We start from the raw sequence: 19,507 nt of genomic DNA, 5'->3' as shown, positions 1-19,507 counted from the left end.
TTTTTACTTATTGAGGTTTCTTTTATATACAGGTATGTTGCATGGTGGTTGGCTCTGATGCCACTAATTTTCTACCATCACTTTATAAATTATACCATGACCAGGATCTTAATAATATCCTTAGGAGGATAGTTCCAGTAGAGACTAAGAGTAACAATTTGTAGTCTTTATATTTAGTGGTGATGGGGAGTGTTCGACAGGGAACCTTTCCAAAAAAAATGAGCTCTATTAAGTTAGAGAACCTAACATAATTTGAATGAGAAAATTATGTTCAGAAAATAGATTTTTAAAGTTAATTACTTTTGAAAACAGGTGATACATACATCTGATTACCAAAAACAAAAGGTAAAGAGTAGGTAGGTAGATAGATAGGCAAATTATCTATTGCATCTGGAAAAAATTGTCTCAAAACTTAGTGACTTAAGGACCAGTGATTTAGCTCAGTGGTGCTGCGCCTGCCTCGCAAGCGCAAGGTCCTGAGTTCGATCCCTGGTACTGCAAAACAGAAACAACAGCAACAATTTAGTGACTTAAAATGAAATAAATATTTTGCAGTTTCTGTGGTTTGGAAATCTAGGAGCAGTTTAGCTGGATGGTTCAGGCTAGGGTCTCGTATAGTTATCTGAAGGCTACCTGACTAGGGCTGGAAAAGTCACTTTGAGCGTCTCACTCACATGGCTGTTGTTTAAAGGCCTCAGTTCCTCACCAGCCATTGTCAGGAAACTTTAGCTCCTTGTCATGTGAACCTCTCCATAGGGCTCCTGACTATTTTCACAGTATGGCAGTTAGCCTCTTCTAGTGATGAGACATACACACGTAGAAGTGCAATTGAAAAATATGGTAAATGTTTAAATTTTAAAAAAATATTACAATAAAATATACATTCAGCTCCATCAAAATACTCTCCCTGGTTTTGAATACACATCCCATTGTTCTTGCCACTTTCTGAAGCAGTTCTGGAAGCCCTCATTTGTGAGTATCTTCACTTATGCTGTTGTGGCTACCCCAGTGTCCTGCATTGGTCCAAAATGTTGATCATTTATGGTCATTGTGACTGTGGGGAAAAGCTAGAAGTTGCATGTTGCAAGATCCCGTGAATAAAGTGGATGAAGACACACTGTAAGGCTTTTGTGAGGCTGCCTTTCCATTGCCTGGCACTCAGAAAGTGACAAGAATGATGGGATGTCTGTTTGAAGCAGGGAAGAGTGTTTTGGCATTGTGTCTTTTATTTTATTTAATTAATTAATTAATTAATTAATTTTTTGGTACCGGGGATCAAACTCAGGTCCTTGCGCTTGTGCAGCAGGCGGCGAAACCACTGAGCTAAATCCCTGGCCCTGGCAATGTGTCTTTTACTATAATTTTTTAAAAATTTAAATTTTAAAATTGATCTTACCTTGTACACACAAATGCATGCAAACATGGAGGCCTCAGTGTCTTATGACAAGTTACCATCATTTTCACCATTCTGTTTTTTATCAAACAAGTCACCACACACAGCCCACACTATAGTGAGGAGAAGGGAAATTAGGCATCAGCTTTTGAAGGGAGGAATATCAATGAATGTATTGACATGTCCTTAAAACCATTACACCAGTAATCGCAGCACTCAGGAGGCTGAGGCAGGAGGATTACCACCAGTTTGAGACCACCCTGGGCTACATAGTGAATTTAAGGCCACCCTGAATTACATAGTGAGACCCTGTCTTAAAAAACAAACAAATTATAAAAAGTTATGCTTCACTCATCTTTTTCAGTTCCTGATGCTAAAGACAACCACAGTTAACAAAAGAAAGATATTTTTGAAGTATTCTTTTTGAAGAAAATAACTTAGTAATCAGCTTTAAATATTTCATATGTAGAATCTTTGATGAGTCAGTTTAGTCAGAATGCAGTGTTAATGAGGCCAAGGTCATGAGGGCCTAAGTTCAAACCAGTCAATGTGGTATTCTGTGGTTATAAAAGGTACCCAGTATCCCACACAGCCTTTATGCAAATACTAGTTATCATTTGGGCTGGAGAGAGATTGCAAGGGGAGGAGTGGGATGACTCTCAGTATACATTTATGATGTAAAAGCCACGGAAATAAGATTTTTTTAAAGTAAAGTTGAGTGGGTAGCATGATCAGTCATGGGGACTGACAGTGCATTAATCATCCCTCTTGTGTGAAAAATGAGTCTAGAGAGTATGATTTGTGAGGGTAATCATAGTTCGGGGATTGTATAGCTTAGGCAGCATAACTATCCACCTGAGCATTTCTTTCTGTACCACATTCTCAGCATGTTGTTTTTTTTTTTTTTGGTACAGGGGATCGAACTCGGGTCCTTGCGCTTGTGCAGCAGGTGGTGAAACCACTGAGCTAAATCCCCGGCCCACGGCACACATTGTTTAAAACAGTTTTGTTTAAAGAACATAAGTAAAAATAAGAAAATCCAGTCATAAAAGAATCATATAGTATGTTTCCATTCATTTAAAGTTGAATCACAGTCATATTGTTTAGATATGTGGCACATAGTCTATCCAAATCTGTTCTTTCTTTCATTGTAACGCAATGGTAGCTCCGCCTCACTTCCCAGTCTGTTTTGAAGTAGGGTTGTTTTCCTTATGAAATGAAGCGGAATTGATGAGTGCCACTTCTACACTCACCCACTCATGCTTCTGAGTGCACTTTGCTTCTAGGATGGCAATAATCAGAGCAATGTTTGAGTTCAAGTGTTGAAAGCGACAGAACCGCTGTCATGTCAACCTGAGTTTCCCAGTATGCCCACCTCTGGTCAGAACTAAATGTCTGTTGTGTTTAAGCCTTTATGTCCTCTTGTTTGCTCTAGTAGGTTAACCTACTATAATTAATACATTAGTGTCATTTTGTGTAAGTGGCAAAAATATAAAGAGAGAGGAGAAATTATAAAAATCAGAGGAGTGAAGTTGGCCTGTAGTCACATGCCTGTAATCTTAGCACTAGGGAGACTGAGGCAAGAGGATCTTGAGTTTGAGGTAAAACTGAGCTACATAGTGAGACCTTGTCTCAAAAGAAAAAAAAAGTCCAAAACACCCCCAAAAAGATATTTCAAAAGTCAGGAGGTTGCTGACCCTTAGGGTTGAGGGTGGAAAACATTCTTATGAATAGAATTTTTGAGTCATTACATACATACATTTTAAATTTTGAGTAAATATTCCTAAATTACACAAGTAAGAAAGTATTCACTTTCAATAGAATTTGGGAATACTTGTTTCCCTACACCTTTGCCAAAGTCAAATATCTTTTCTTTCTTTTTTGGGGAGGTGGTACTGGGGATTGAACAGAGGGCCTTTGCACTGAGCTACATAGTCATCCCTTTTTTGTTTTTTTATTTTGAGACAGTGTCTTGCTAAGTTACCCAGGCTGGATTTGAACTTCAGATCACCCTGGCTCAGCCTCCCAGAGTGCTGGGATTACCAGTGTGCCCCACTGTGCCTGGCAGGTTAACCTTTGCCCAAAATTAAAAAAAAACAAACACAACTCTAATATTAATTTGCATATTTTAAACTTCTTTGTTAAAATGTAGGAGTAATACTATAGAAAAACATCCAACCATACCAGTTTATGCATACAATTTATTTTATGATTATGTATCTTCTTAGTCTTAGTTTATCTTTTTTTTTCCCTTGGTGTACTGAGGATTAAGCCCAGGGATTTGTGTGTGCTAAGCAGCACTTTGCCACTAAGCTGTATGGGCAGTCTTAGTCTTGTTTTATATGCATATTTCATATTTGTAATTATTGTGTTCATACATTTTTCCTTTAAAAACACTGTAATTATACAAAAAATATACTATCACTCTCTGTAGTATTTTGATTTCTTACAGTCATCCTCCAAAACTGTTAACTGCCTTATAAGTAACCACTACTATCAATTTGAATGGACCTCTACAGGATTTCCTGACTTTATTCCTATACAATATATATTTGTAGAAATAACATGGATTTGGGGCGGGTGATACATTTTAGTGGTAAAATGCTTGCCTAGCATGCCTGAGATCCTGGATTCAATCCTTGGTAAAAAGAAACATGTATTTTATTTACATAGATATTTATATATATGGTATCCATTAGGGGCTGCATGCTTTTTTTTACTGGACAGTATGTCCTGGACATCTTTCCTTATTAGCATTTGCAGAACTATATCTTGGGTACATTTCTTTAAGTTACATTCTTTTGGATATCATGAAGGTATTATAGTCTAACTATTTCTTAATTGATAGACATATACATTGTTTCCAGTTTTGGGTCTGTTAACAAACAACAGTCTAATAAAAGTGCCTCTTAGGGCTGGGGATTTAGCTCAGTGGCTTTGAATGCAAGGTCCCGAGTTCGACCCCCGGTACCAAAAAAAAAAGTACCTCTTGGGTGCACCTGTGTTTCTTCAGAGTTGATTTCTGAACTTATTGGGTCATAGAATGTTCACATTTAAAATATTATTAGTTATAGCTATATAGATTCAATGCAATTCCAGTTGAGATCCCAGGAGCATACTTCACGGACCTTGAGAAAACAATCCAAAAATTGATTTGAAACAAGAAGAGACCCAGAATAGCAAAAGCAATTCTAGGTAATGGAGACATGGCCGGGGGTATCACAATCCCCAACTTGCAACTATACTACAAAGCTACTGTGATAAAAACAACATGGTACTGGCAAAGAAACAGACTTGAGGACCAGTGGAACAGATTAGAAGATGCAGAAACAACTCCAGACACACTCAGCCATCTCATCTTTGATAAAGGAGCCAAACACCCTCACTGGAGGAAAGATAGCCTCTTTAATAAATGGTGCTGGAAAAATGGGGTTTCAACTTGCCAAAGATTAAAACTAGACCTATATCTCTCACCATACACTAAACTAAAATCAAAATGGATTAATGATCTAAATATTAAAATAGAAACACTGAACCGGCTGGAACAGAGGTTAGGTAGAACTCTTGAAGACATCAGCGTAGGAAAAGATTTTATGAACAAAACCTCAGTTGCCCGTGAACTAGCACAAACAATCAACAAGTGGGATCTCTTCTTATTAAAAAGCTTCTGCCCAGCAAGAGAAGCCACCAGCAGTGTGAAGACACAACCCACAATGTGGGAAAAAAACTTCACCTGCTTTTCCTCAAAGGTCTACTATCTTGAATCTATAAAGAACTTAAAAAGATCAGACCTCCCAAATTTAAAGACCCAATCTGAAAATGGGCATCTGAAATGAACAAGACATTTCCCAGACAAAGAAGTAGAAATAGCAAATAAATACATGAAAAAATGTTCAACATCACTGGTCATTCGAGAGATGCAAATGAAAACAATGCTGAGATTCTACCTCACTCCAGAAAGAATGGCTGCTATCATGAAATCAACCAGTAACCAATGCTGGTGGGGCTGTGGGGAAAGAGGAACCCTGCTCCACTGCTGGTGGGAGTGTAGACTGGTGCAAGCACTGTGGAAATCAGTATGGAGATACCTCAAAGAACTAGGACTGGAAGTCCCATTTGACCCTGCTATTCCCCTGCTGGGGATCTTCCCCAAAGAATTAAAAGAATCATACCACAGTGATATATGTGCACCCATGTTCATAGCAGCACAGTTTGTGATAGCTCAAACTTGGAAACAGCCCAAATGCCCATCAACTGGAGACTGGATCAAGAAAATGTGGGTTTTTAATAAAATGGAGTACTACTCAGCCATAAAAAATGAGAAATTAGAGACATTTATAGCTAAATGGATGCACATTGAGGCGATACTCTTTTTTTGTTTTTGGTACCGGGGATCGAACTTGGGTTCTTGTGCTTGTGAGGCAGGTGGCAGAACCACTGAGCTAAATCCTTGGCCCAAGGTGATACTCTTAAGTGAAATAAATAGGATACACATGTATAAATACCGAATAGTTTCTCTGGTGTGAGAAACTGAAAGTGTAAATAAGGACTAAAACGTATAATAGGGAATGTGAAATAGGAAGAAAAGGGGCAAAGGGGAAGGAAGTGGGAGGGGTAGGGGAAAGGAAAGAAGGGAATGGAATTAATATGAGAAAATGGAAAAATAGGAACAAAATTTTTGTAAATAGGGAGGGCTGGAGGGGTTGAAGGGAGGGCTGGGCAAGGGTGAAAAAGAAGAACCAAGAGAGACTATGTAAAGGTGCAAATTTCCAATGATGAATGTCATTATATTGTATACCTAAAATGTACCAATTATTAGAATGAATAATCGATAATGTAAAATAGGAAGAAAAGGTCCAAAGGGGTAGGGGTAGTGGGAGGCACAGGGGAAAGGAAAGGAGGGAAAGGAAAAATGTTGAGAAATGGAAAAAATGGAAATAAAGTCTTTGTAAATAGGGAAGAGTGGAGGGGGTGAAGGGAGGGCTAGGAATGGGGAAGAAATAAGAACCAAGATGGATCATGTAAAGGCCCAAGTTCCCAATGAGAAATGTAAATGTGTTGTATACCTAAAATATACCAATAAAAGAATTTAAGAAAAAAAAATATTATTAGTTACAATTGCAGCACACTTTTTTTAAATCAGTATATCAGTACCCCTTTACCCACAATATCACCATTCAGTATTATTAGGGCCATATATATTATGTATGTATGTATGTGGTCCTGGGGATTGAACCCAGGGGCACTCTTCTACTGAGCTACATCCACAGCCATTTTTATTTTATTTTGAGACAGGGCCTATTGCTCAGGCTTCCCTGAAACTCAATCCTCTTGCCTCAGCCTCTTCAGTAGCTAGGGTTATGTACTACATGCCCAGCTAGGCTTTTTAACATGCTCATTATGGGGCCATAATTTGTGTGTCTTGCTGCCAAGTGGCTCTGAACCACCCATAGTACATGCATGACTATCCTATCGGGAGGCATGGGGCAGTCCCATCAGGTAGTATAAGCTGCCTGATGGGACATTCATGCGTGTACCAGTGGTACAGGTCAGCAGGAACGTGTTAAATCTTTATTAATCTGATGCATGAAATGATGGTCTCATTGTTTTCATTTTTGTTTTACTTAGTATAACTGAGAGTTGTTTTATATTTCCATTGGACTTTCAGGTCTCTTCTACTTTGAATTACCCATTGATATTTATGTTTCTTTTTAAAATTTGATCTAAAGGACTTCTATAAATATTCTGAATATATATCTTTTGGGTGCTGTATTTGTCGCTGGACTTTTTCTAGCCTATACCTTTTAGTTTTGCTTATTTTTCTGTATTATACAGAAGTTTAAAATTCTTAGCCAGGTATGATGGTGGACACCTGTATTCCCAGCATTTGGAATGCTGAGGCAGGAGGATTGCCATGAGTTCAAGGCTATCCTGGGCTACATAGTGCGTTCAAGACCAGTATAAACTACATAGTGAGACCCTGTCTTAAAAAAAACCAAGCAAAAACAAAACAAAAGTTTAAAATTCTTATTTAGTCATAATTTTTTTCTCATTCATTTATATTCTACCACTGTCCTCGGTCATAATAATACTGTATATTTTATTCCAGTATTTTTATATTTTTAAAATATAGTGTGAGGTAAGGAAATAACTACTTTATCCTTTGTGTAATTAGTTCATCCTTTTCCTACAGATTTGAAACATCACTTTTATTATTATTAAATTCCTGTATAAGCAAGGGTCTATTTTTGGACTCTATCCTGCTGCATTGATCTGTTGTCTTTTATTCAGATACCAAACTCTTTTAACTAATATACATATATGATATATTTTGGTAGATGATAGAAAAGTTTCCTATCACTGTTCTTAGAAAATCAGGGAGAGCTCTAGAAATTGGAGGAGTCTGTGAAGAAGTAATATATGAGTTGCTTCTTTAAGAAATGGCAGAATTTCAGTAAGCAGAAATCAAAAGGACAGAAGTAGGAGATTAGAAATTTTCATGGATAATTCAAGTCCAGATTGTTTTGGGCCATGAATGCACTGTCAGTTTAGCCTTCATATGGCAGATGAGAGAGGAAGTGGTGGGATCCAAATGAACCAGAGGAAGATAAATCTTGTACTAGTGTGGCTAATTCAGGTGTGAATTAATAGGGAATGGGGAAACATCCTTCCTACAACAGATTTTTGAAGAAATAATCAACCAGTAAGAGTTGATGGTTCATTGAAAAGGGAGTTGAGGGAAAAAACACGAAAGTTGAAGGTGACTGATTTTGAGCCTGGGAGATTTCAGGAGAGGATAGACCTTGACTTGTGAGAAAGAGCTTGTTTGCAGGAATGATGAAGACTTGATTTAGGCATATTTAATTTTAAGTGGTGGTAAATACCCAGTTAGATACGTCTGACAGGTAGTTAGAGATATAGACTTAGAGCTTAGGAAATGTAGATCCGAGAACTAAACTCCCTGAGGAAGATATAATTTAGAATATGGGTAGAAGGGGTCAGTTTACAATAGGAGAGCCAGTTGTGATGATACGTGCCTGTGATCACAGTACTTGGGAGACTAAGCCAAAAGGATAGTGACTTCAAGGCTAGCCTAGGCAATTTAACAAATTTCAGACCAGCCTGGGCTACTGTCTTTAAAAAAAAGAAAGAAAAGAAAAAGGAGAAATGACCACCATCCAGTATATTTAGTATTGGCATGTAAAGTTTTATTGAGTAATGGAGTTTTGAGGCTTTGAAGTAATCTAGCCCATTTTCTCATATAACTTAGAGGAAACACATGATTAAGTGGACAAAGTGATGCCCAAGGTTACATGGTCAGTTGTTTGGGGATATCTGGAGTGTAATCTGGCTTTCCCAACTCTAGGTTTACTGATTACACATTCATACTGCTCCTCTCATTTGTATGTATTATATTTATCTGTTTCTAGTAGTGGTTTTAGCAAGAATGTTACATCTCTTCTGTCTCAGTGTGTTTAGTTTTGTTTGTATATCTGTTGTGAAGTCTTCTGATGGGTAGGAGGGTGCCTAAAGAACGAAGCTCATGCATGCCTATGGTAGCTCCTGCCACCATGACAGGAATAGTTGATTGAAATATTATCCATAAGCTCTTCTTCGTGAGAGACAGAGATGAATAGTTCTTACTTTCTTCCTTCTACAGTAGACTAATATCAATAGTGGGTGTCATTTAGTCTGTATTTCTTTTGTACCTAAAATAACCCTTAGTGATTTACATTATCTTATTTTCTTATAAGATCCCTTTGAAGGTAGAAACTTAATAAAATATAAACTGATAGGATAATAAAATCCACACTGTATAAATGAGGAAAGTAATGCTCAGTGGGATGAGGTGGTTCAAGGAAACAAAGTAAGTAAAAGAACCAGGATTCAGATTCAAATGTGGCTGACTCCAAAGTGCATAATCTTAATCCTTATGCTGTACTGCCTTTCTTGGCCCACCTACAAGGGATATCTATTTGGGGAAGGGTTAACAGTGGCATCCAAGGTAAAGACTTGCTCTGTAGACTGAAATTCACAAGTATTTCCACTATATAAATTCGGTGATGGGTATTTTAGGACTGAAATCTCATATTGCTTTGGATACTTAGATCTATAAATAAGGTGCTGAATGTTGGCACATAATACTTTCCTTTTCCCTTTCTGTATTCTACTACTTCATGGTAGATTCTGATGTACTCTTTTCTTTTCAGAAAAACCATGCCAGATGGATCATCTGGATCGAATCCTACTGTCTGGTATCTATAATGTTCGCAAGGGAAAGACTCAGCTGCATAAGTGGGCTGAGCGCCTAGTTGTTCTCTGTGGCACCTGCCTTATCGTTTCCTCAGTGAAGGAATGTCAAACTGGAAAGATGCACATTTTGCCTCTGGTTGGGGGAAAGGTAAGACTCACAAAGATGAATTATTCTTTTCTTTGATCATTAAGAAAATTAAAGGCTTGGAAGATAGCTCAGTGTAGGGGACTTTCCTAGCATGTGCAGTCCATGGATTCAGTCTCAAGCACTGAAGAAAAAAAAATATTACATAGCTTTTTATAGATTTTTTGAATCTTTTCAAACAAGCCAATCATTAAAGACTGTATCAGAGACTCGCTAAGAGGTTCAGAGGCTATTCATTCCCCCAAATCCTGCCAAAGAACAATCTGTTGAAGGCACCTTGCCTCCACTGCTATGCACTAGATGCTCTTGCTGACAACAAGAGTAGACTGTGAGGGTGTGGGCCATTAGAAGATGCCTTTGGAAACTAGAAGTAGCTGCCAGCATCCATCACCAAAATAGATTCTTTCCCATTTCTCCACCCCCCCCATCAGAATAAAATTCAGAGACTAAGGTGCTCATGAGCCTCAGTTCAGCAGCCAGAGAGGCATGCCACTGCTCACATCTGTCCTAGAGGATTTCACCTTCCAGGAAAGGAGTTCCTTTGCTAATTACACAGAGTTACAGAGAACCATAAACAGATACAATAATATTTATAGAAAGAATATTTATAGAAAGTCATAACCAATGTGAATTTAAGAGGACTTCCAGACAAAATGACCTTGTAAAGTCACATTCTGAAACATCCAGTCTCATCCAAATACACAGTAATATAGAGAAAATACATGTATTAAAAAGGTAAAATCTGAAAAGGCATAGTTGAGTTTAGAAATGTAAAGTGGCTAGTAGGTCTGAATCTATGCGTCTGCTGGATACTGTGTTGGAAAGGCTGTCACGCCCCAGGAATACAGCTCTTGTAATATCTGGGTCTGAAAGTTCTCTCTTCTTGATGAGTGATCTGGGCCAGGCTCAATCTCCAGTATCAAATACAAAGCAAGAACCTACCACTGCCAGTATGAAACCTGGTTCTTGTCCTGGAGGCTGAAGGACAGTGTGAAGAAAGTAAAACTGCTTGAGAAGGAAGAAGTGAATAAGGACAAAGTTGGGGATTTGTGGAAAGGAAGCAGGAAATAGAACAAGAAAGAGAAAGAGAAAATGAACTTCCTATTTAGAGCCTCTAAACCAAATTTAGCAAATTTAGCAAAAACACAGAAATTTTATGTTAGAGAAAATATCCATTCACAGACTCAATAATATCAGAAGATTAGCACACTTCAGATTGAAAAGGAAATAAACATCTTAAAAAGACTTGGAAATTAATGTGTTTAGGAATTTCCAAGGTAGAATAAAAGAACAAAAAAGGAAAAAGAGTTCTGAATAAGAAAAATTCTGAAATAAAAATACTGTATCCAGCTATGAATAAGTGAATTAGAATTTTGGAAATGAGCCAGGTGTGGTGGTGCATGCCTATAATCCTAGCACTTGGGAGGCTGAGGCAGGAGGATTGCTGCAAGTTTGAGGCCAGGGAGGGCTATATAGTGAGTTCAAAGCCAGAATACAGTTACTAAAATTTAAAACTTAGGTGGATAATCAGATATGGTGGCTCATGCCTGTAACCCCAGCACTCTGGGAGGCTGAGGCAAGAGGATACCAACTTTAAGCCCAGCCAGGATAATTTAGTGTTTTATGTCTCAAACTAAGAAGAAAGAGGGTGGAGGGAGCTGTGTACGTTGAAGGACGTCAGCTGTGGAATTTGTGGCTCTGGCGAGACTGAAATCATGGCAGGTCCAGAAGCTGACGCCCAGTATCAGTTCACTGGCATCAAAAAATATTTCAACTCTTACACTCTCACAGGTAGAATGAATTGTGTACTGGCCACATATGGAGGCATTGCTCTGACGATTTTGTATTTCAAGTTAAGGTCTAAAAAAAGAAAAACGCCAGCTGTGAAAGCAACATAAGTGTGTTGGGAATCAAACCCAGGGCATTGTGCATGCTAGGATTTTACAGTATCTGACTTCATCTGTGAAGTTCCCATGCCTGGAGGAGCTGTCACTCATCGTGTAATACTCAGTTTGTACAATAAATTATGAACCTGGAAAAAAAAAAAAGAAATAAGAAAGAGCTGGGGATGTAATTCAATGTGAAGGCCCTGGATTCAATCCTTTACAGTACTGCAAACGCTACAGAATAAGACAAAAATCCATGTTAATAAGTAGAAAAACCCTAGACAAGACAGAGAGAGAATTGAGTAACAGTAAAGGAATTCTTGGCCATTCTTTCTCTTTCTAGTAGAACAGAATTTTGCTTAGGCTGGCAATATGCCAAGGAGCAAAAACTGTATCCCCTAGGGAAGGGGAGGGGGAGAGGATTACAAAGGAATTATGATATGATTATGTACCAACTCCCCACAAGGAATGTGATCATGATATACTGCAAACACACACACAAAAGTAAAAACTGAAAAGATACATTTTTTTACATGTACCCACTCCCCATAATGAATGTAATCATTAGGTACTGTAAACGTACACTAATAAAAAATTATTTAAAAAAACGTATCTTCCACCCTGTCTTGTAGAGGCTAGTGAGATACAAAAGAAGTTTCAAGGTGGAACTTCTGGCAAAGCTCTTTAAAATGGGGCAGGTAGCCAGGCACAATGGCACACGCCTATAATGCCAGCAGTCTGGAAAACTGAAGGGTTCAGTTCCCAGTACTGAGGCAGGTGGAAGGGGGGCAGACATGGGTGGATGTCTTGTCTATTTGCTCTACTTTGCCTTCCTTTGATTCCCTTAGTGTTGGAGGTGGCACAGCTATGTGGTGACTGAGTTGTCAAGCATGAGGCGAGTGTGGCTATTTGGAAAGAAGCCTGAGTTCTTGATGGCATTATAGAGCTGCTGCACCAGGCATGGATTGACTTCTCCTTTTTTTTAAGTCATTGTTTTGTGGCTGGATATAATTAACTGATGTACTGAGGAATTTCAAAGATAAAAAGTGATAAAATAGCTAAGTATAGTGGTGAATGTCTGTACTAGGAGTCTGAGACAGTCTGGGCAACTTAGCAAGACCTTGTCTCGAAATAAAAATAAAAAGGGTTGGGGTATATCTCAGTGGTAGAGCAGGTGCCTAGCATGTGTCAGGTCCTGGGTTAATTCTTAGTACGCCCATCTCTACCCCACAGAAAAGATAAAAGCCTTATATAGAGGCAGTGGTATAAACCTAATAGGAATAGCAGAGGAGAAAGGACAAGCAATAGGTGAAAAAATAATAGTTAAATTTTTTTTCTAGAAATGCAGACCAACATGAACGTCCAGATTAAAAGTACACTGAGTACTGAGTAGGAGACATAAAAAAATCTATAGGTAGATACATTGCAGAATATAAAGGACAGTAACAAATCATAAAGCTTCCAGAGAAAGCCAGGTGCAGTGATGTATGCTATGTCACAGCTACTCGGAGGCTAAGGTAGGAGGATAGCTGGAGCCCAAGAGTTTGAAGGCAGCTTGGGCCATGAAGCAAGACTCCGTTTCAAAAGAAAACAAAACAAAAAAAATGAAGCACAACACATCACAATGCAAAACAAAATGTTTCCAGACAGCAAAACACTTCCAGAGAGTAAAAGATTATCTGTAAAGGAGTGGCAGACTTAACAGCAGTTGTCCTATCAAAAATATTTACTAGAAGATTGTTTGCAAAGTAGCTGAAAAAATGTCAACCTGTATATTACACCAGGCAAATCATCTTACAAGAGTCAAGGAAAAAACCCTGCATTTTTCTATACAACAATTAAACTAACATATTCTTATGAAAGAACTACAGCAGCCAGGTGTAGTCTCACACACCTATAATCCCCCAGCACTTGGGAGGCTGAGGCAGGAGGATCACCACAAGTTCTAAGCCAGCCTAGGCTACATAGTTCAAGGCCAGCCTAAACTACATAGTGAGACCCTATCTCCAAAAAAAAAAAAAAAAGGATAGAAAAGAATGGAAAGTAAATTCAAAGAGAAGGTATGAGATACAAGAAACAACGAGTGCAGACATTGATAAAATATGGTACTGAATTTAAAACATTATAAAATGTTTAAAAAATTTGCATTTTATCTAAGATCATACTGTCCTGAATAAGAGTGCAAGATGTAGGGGGCCGGGGATTTAGCTCAGTGGTTCCGCTGTCTGCCTCAAGCGCAAGGTCCCGAGTTCATTCCCCGGTACCAAAAAAAATAAAGATGTAACGATGTACTCGGTAAGTAAAGAATGATATTGTCTTGGGATAGGAGGATAGAAACACTAATTTTAAACTTTATTAGAAAAATTGTCACATACGAATTTAAGCATTTTAAGGGTAATCACCAAAAAAAGGAAAAGAGAAAAGAAAACAGGAAGAAATGGAAAAAAGAGCAGAATAATTAGCATAGTAAATTATCACAAATTAGTGATAGCGATAAGTCCAAATTAATAATAATACATAATAATTGTAATTGTCAGATTATGTTATTTAAAATCCTCCTATTTGGTCTTTATAAGAGACATAACTTAAAACCTACTCTTAAAAAGTTCACTATTAGGGCCGGGAATTTAGCTCAGTGGTGTCGCCGCCTGCCTCGCAAGCACAAGGACCCGAGTTTGATCCCTAGTACCAAAAAAAAAAAAAAAGAAAAAGAAAGTTCACTATTAAATGATGGGGAAGTATATACTTGTCAAGTAACAAAAGAAAATTACTATATCATACAAAACTTATGAATGTATGTAACAAAGGATTTGTATTCAGAATATATAAAGAACGTTGTAACTAAGTAATAAAAAAGACAAATTACCCAGTAAGGAATAGGCAAAAGATCTGAACAACCTTTAGCAAAGGAGATAAATAGGTGTCAGTGATCCTCAACATCATTAGTCATTAGAGAAATAAAAATGAAAATCACAGTGGGATACTCCATATCACTAGGATGGCCAAAATTAAAAGGCTTATGAATACCAAGTTTGGCAAAGATGTGAATAGACCAGAACATTTTATGCCATTGTGGGAAGGAAGTTATTTTAGAAAACAGCATGTTCTTTTTTTTTTTTTTTTGGTACCAGAGATCGAACTTGGGTCCTTGTGCTTGTGAGATAGGCAGCAGAACCACTGAGCTAAATCCCCGCCCCAACAGCGTGTTCTTATAAAATTAAACATGCTTATCAGGTGATCTAGCAATTCTGCTCCTAGTTATTTACCAAGATAAATGAACATATGTCCTTATAAAAACTTACAATTGAATGTTCATAGCAGTCTTATGATGGCCCCAAATAGAAATAACCTAAGTGCTCATTAACTTGTGAATTAATAGATAAATGTGGCATATCCATGCAATGGAATACTGCTTAGCAGTAGAAAGGAATGAGTTGATAACGAGAACAAGGATAACCCTGGAAACCATTACTCTTAAGTGAGAAAAGCCAGATCCGAAAGTCCATTTATTGTGTGATTTCGTTTATATGAAATTAAGGAAAAAACAAAAAACTAGATAGTGATAGAAAATAGATCACTAACAGGAAAGGGATTGACTACAGAGGGGCACAAGAGAAATTTGGGGGGGTCATAGGATTGTACTATTCATTTATAAAAATTCATCAGACAGTTCACTTAGAATCAGTGAATTTTAAAAATCTGAATTTTATTTGAGTCCCTAATTTAATGGAAAAAAGACATAAAGGAGCTTACTATAAAATGATAAAAGGAACATTTTTACCATTAATATTTAGGTTGCACATATGTGACAGTATAGTCTCAACATATATAATACCAAAATTAATTATGGAGTTGACAAATTAATTTCTAGTGGGAGATTTACAACCCTTTCTCAATATTTGACATATGATCTCTATACTTTTCTGTGTGGAATATTTCATAATAAAATATTTAAAAGAAAAGATTATTCTAGAACATTCTTCATTTCAGTAAAATTCTTTGTTTTGACACATTCAATTACAGTGATTTACTAATAAAATGGTTTGGTCGTGAATATCGCAATTAAATATTATGAAACTTATTTAATAGTTAATCTTTTTAACATGATTCTTTTTTGCTCAAAGTATTTTGTGTATCTGCCATTTGGTTCAATTTTTAGTTGGCAACAGAAACCTAATGATTTACCAGTATAGCTTGTAAATTTCCAGCTGATTTGCCAAGATTCAACTGCTATGACTTGCCAAAGTAAGATGCCAAAGATATGAGTGGTCCCATAACTATAAAAAGCCTATGTCCTTATCAAAGCTATATAGGCTGACTTGTTGATGTTTGAGGGAGAGATGCTTTGAAGAGCTGTTTTGTGCTGTGAATCCCTACCATCACCACAAATAGGAATGGAGAAAGTTCTTGCCTCTTTTCTCAAGTCTAGTGAAAGATTTTAGATAGGATGAAAGAGAACTTAAGGGTCCCTGGCAGTAAGGGAGACATAGTGTACTGGTGTCCTGCTTACTAGCTGCTGGTGACAGAGCAAAAGCAAAGCTGATGTATCAAGATCACAGTGTATTCCTTGGGTTTGTTAGTGTGAGTCTTATTGGCAAATGGGGATTGGAAGGGAAAAGAGAGAGAAAGACATTGGTAGGGTGTAGGAGGGGAGGGAGAGAGTGTATGCATGTGCAGAAAGAAAAGGCCATTGTGTGTGGGGTGCACATTCTCTTAGATGTTCACTTACACAACTATCACCACACTAATATTGATTGATTGATTGGTAGTGAACCCAGGAGCTTTGCACTGAGCTACATCCCCAGCTGTTTTTATTTTGAGACTGAGGCTTGCTAAGTTGCCTAGGCTAGCCTCAGACTTGAGATCCTCCTGACTCAGCCTCCTGAATAGTTGCAGTAAAGGTGTACGCCAGCACACCCTGCTGCCACAATAATTTTTAGAACATTTTTATAATCTAGAAACCCTATCAGTTTCCTCACCAGCCCTAGACAACTACAAATCTTTCTCTCTCTGTAAATTTACCAATTCTGACATTTCATATAAATGAAATCATAAAATATATCGTTCTTTGTGACTGGCTTCTTTCACTTGAGCTGTTTTCAAAGCTTATTCGTATTGTAGCATGTATCAATACTTTGTTCCTATTTTTCACCAAATAATATTCCATCTTTTAAATAGGCCACATTTTGTGCATTCATTCATTGTTAGACATTTGGATTGCTTTCACTTTTTGGCTATTGTGAATAATGCTGGTATTAACATTCATGTACAAGTTTTTGTGTGGACATATATTTTCATGTAAATGTGGGAGTGGAATTGCTAGGTCACATAGTGACTCTGTGTTTAACCTTTTGAGGAACTGCCAGGCTATTTTCCAAAGTGGCTATACCATTTTACATTTTCATCGGCAGTATTATGAGAGTTCTAGCTTCTCCATATCTTTGCCAAAGCTTTTTTTTTTTTTTTTTGAGATAGGGTCTCACTATAGAGCCCAGTCTGACATCAACCTCATGGTGATCCTCCTGCCTCAGCCTCCTAAGTGCTGGGATTACAGGCGTGTGCCAGCACACATGGATTTGGCAAGACTTATTATACACACTTATGTTTCATGTTAACTGTTCTGGAGGGTGTGAAGTGATATCTTATTGTGGCTTTGATTTGCATTTCCCTGATGGCTAACGACATTAATCATCATTTCATGTGCTTGTTGGCCATTGGTGCATCTTCTTTGGAGAAATGTCTGCTCAGTTCCCTTGCCATTTTGAGAATTGGGTTATTTGCCTTGTCACCATGCTTTTACTTTTTGATTTGGATTGTTTTTTAGTGGTTCTGGTTTTCTCCCCTCCTCATTCAGATAGAAGAAGTGAAGCGCCGGCAGCACTCCCTTGCATTCAGCTCAGCTGGAGCCCAGGCTCAGACCTATCATGTCAGCTTTGAGACTTTGGCGGAGTACCAGAGATGGCAGCGGCAAGCATCTAAGGTGATAAGTGGTCAGACCTCCTGGTTGGTCATAGGAATGTAGGAGCCCAATAGCAGTGTACAGTAAGTCCCCGGCTTCTGAATGAGTTCCTTTCCGGGAGAATATTCGTAAGTTGGGTTTGTTCATAATCCGACAAAGTAAGTCTTATACAGTATACCTGTGAATCTTATACAGTACACCTGTGAAAGTTAGGAACCCAAATGTTGATAAGTCGGGGACTTACTGTATTTTGAAACTGAACTTAGGCCTAGGACAGTGAATTATAATTCCTAATTTCATTTCTAGGTTTTTCTTAGCATATAATGACAAGTAATGGATTCCATCAAGTTTTTAACTGATTACATATATTTGCATAGTACAACAAGCTGTCATTTTTTTCAGGTGCATTTACCTTTATTCCATCTCTGTCAGTTAGGGCCTTGGAAGCAATTAAGGTATAATGAGATTTGAGCCTTGAACGAGTTGAGATGCAGTGAGACTTCATGGCTTTCCCTCAGCCATAGCACTCAGTGATTTATTGGTCTGTTCTGTATCTTGTAACGCAGTGCTTCTTGGTCTGTACATAGTTGGTGCAGCCTTGATGAACCTCTACAAATTGAAGGTATTGATGGGATGGTGACATATAATTCTGTCACAAACCATTATTATATATACTGAGGATAATTAGCATTTCAGCATAATTTTTCCTTTTTTAGTGTTAAAGATGAATAACTGTATAAGTGTACTGTAATCTCCAAATTCTCTCCTAGACATCTTTGCAGAATTTTGCATAAGGGATTGTTACAGTATAATGACATGCTATCAAAACATGAGTGGCTTTTCCAGTAATATATTGTTTGTTTTTAGATCAATTTTTTATAATTCGTATTTTATGAACATATTATACAAGTAAAAATTTTAAGGTTTTTACTTGTATAATAATACACTTTTGGTCTATTGAATTTTGTTGTTATATTGTGTTGATTATAAAATGTATTCTGAATAGAACTTGTTTCCATTTTAAGTAGCTATTCTTTTCTCCTGCCCTCTAAAGAGAAGTTAATGTTTTTGTGCATCTTCAGCATGCTCATCAGTGTGCTATATGATTGGTTATTTGCTTTTGTACTCATACCAGATGAAGAAACTGCTGGAAAACAGCAAGCCAGTGTGGCTATGGAAGGTCGTGCCGTCACTTCAAAGTGTTTCATTTGTACAGTCATTTTGGTTCATCTTAACATTACTTCTTGTATGAAATTGCAAATTTACAGCTTTATAATTTGTATTTTTTTTACCTTTTACTTGAAGAGACTTTGTAGTTGATACTTTTGTTTTTAAAGCAGCTTATGGTGTTCAGGAAAAGTGAAAATTAACTGGTTTTTAAGAATGAGTATTTTGGGGCTAGGGATGCAGCTCAGTGGTAAATCACTTGTCTCACATGCACAAAGCCATAGGTTCAATCCCAGTACCACCACTGGAAAAAAAAAAAGGATTTCTTTTATCTTTTTTCTTTCCTAGCTTTTAGTCAGTGCCTTTTTGTTATAAATGTCATTCTGTCATGTGGTAGGTGATAGACAGTTGTCAGAACTAGCTCAGAAGTCTCTTCTTTTTGACCTTACTTAGGTGGTGTCCCAGCGAATCAGCACTGTGGATCTGTCATGTTACAGCCTTGAGGAGGTTCCTGAGCATCTCTTCTACAGTCAAGATATCACCTACCTCAATCTGCGACACAACTTCATGCAATTAGAAAGACCAGGGGGCCTTGACACACTCTACAAGTATGTGGAGAATAGGTTTTCAGACCAAATGTTGAAACCAAATTGTAACCAGTATCTTAGTGGTTTGTACTGTTATGAGAGCATGCTTACTTGTAT

At 37.6% G+C, this 19,507-nt stretch overlaps 2 protein-coding genes across 6 annotated transcripts in view; both read left to right on the top strand.

Annotated features, from left to right (window-relative positions):
* The window catches only part of Phlpp2 (PH domain and leucine rich repeat protein phosphatase 2), a 77,109-nt gene that overhangs the window by 26,118 nt on the left and 31,484 nt on the right, over positions 1 to 19,507 (top strand). For all 5 annotated transcript variants that reach the window (XM_004842901.3, XM_021256735.2, XM_087210641.1 and 2 more), the window contains exons 4-6: positions 9,604 to 9,794; positions 17,532 to 17,657; positions 19,257 to 19,411. In XM_004842901.3, the coding sequence (XP_004842958.2) occupies positions 9,604 to 9,794; positions 17,532 to 17,657; positions 19,257 to 19,411 (472 nt within the window). The remainder of the gene's footprint in view (positions 1 to 9,603; positions 9,795 to 17,531; positions 17,658 to 19,256; positions 19,412 to 19,507) is intronic.
* On the top strand, positions 9,822 to 13,294 carry LOC101699300 (ATP synthase F(0) complex subunit k, mitochondrial). Its single transcript, XM_087212798.1, has one exon. The coding sequence runs from the start codon at positions 11,507 to 11,509 to the stop codon at positions 11,687 to 11,689; it is 183 nt and encodes a 60-aa protein (XP_087068924.1). The 5' UTR covers positions 9,822 to 11,506; the 3' UTR covers positions 11,690 to 13,294.

Source organism: Heterocephalus glaber, unplaced genomic scaffold (assembly GCF_053883595.1).
Source record: "Heterocephalus glaber isolate CG9 unplaced genomic scaffold, H.glaber_assembly_v1.0 deba00000071, whole genome shotgun sequence".
Taxonomy (NCBI): domain Eukaryota; kingdom Metazoa; phylum Chordata; class Mammalia; order Rodentia; family Bathyergidae; genus Heterocephalus; species Heterocephalus glaber.
The sequence above is the reverse complement of the archived record's forward strand: the minus strand, read 5'-3'. Positions and strand labels throughout refer to the sequence as shown.

What these genes read in the sequence shown, in the direction of transcription:
- LOC101699300 (XM_087212798.1), top strand. Translation starts at nt 11,507, where the DNA reads ATGGCAGGTCCAGAAGCTGACGCCCAGTATCAGTTCACTGGCATCAAA.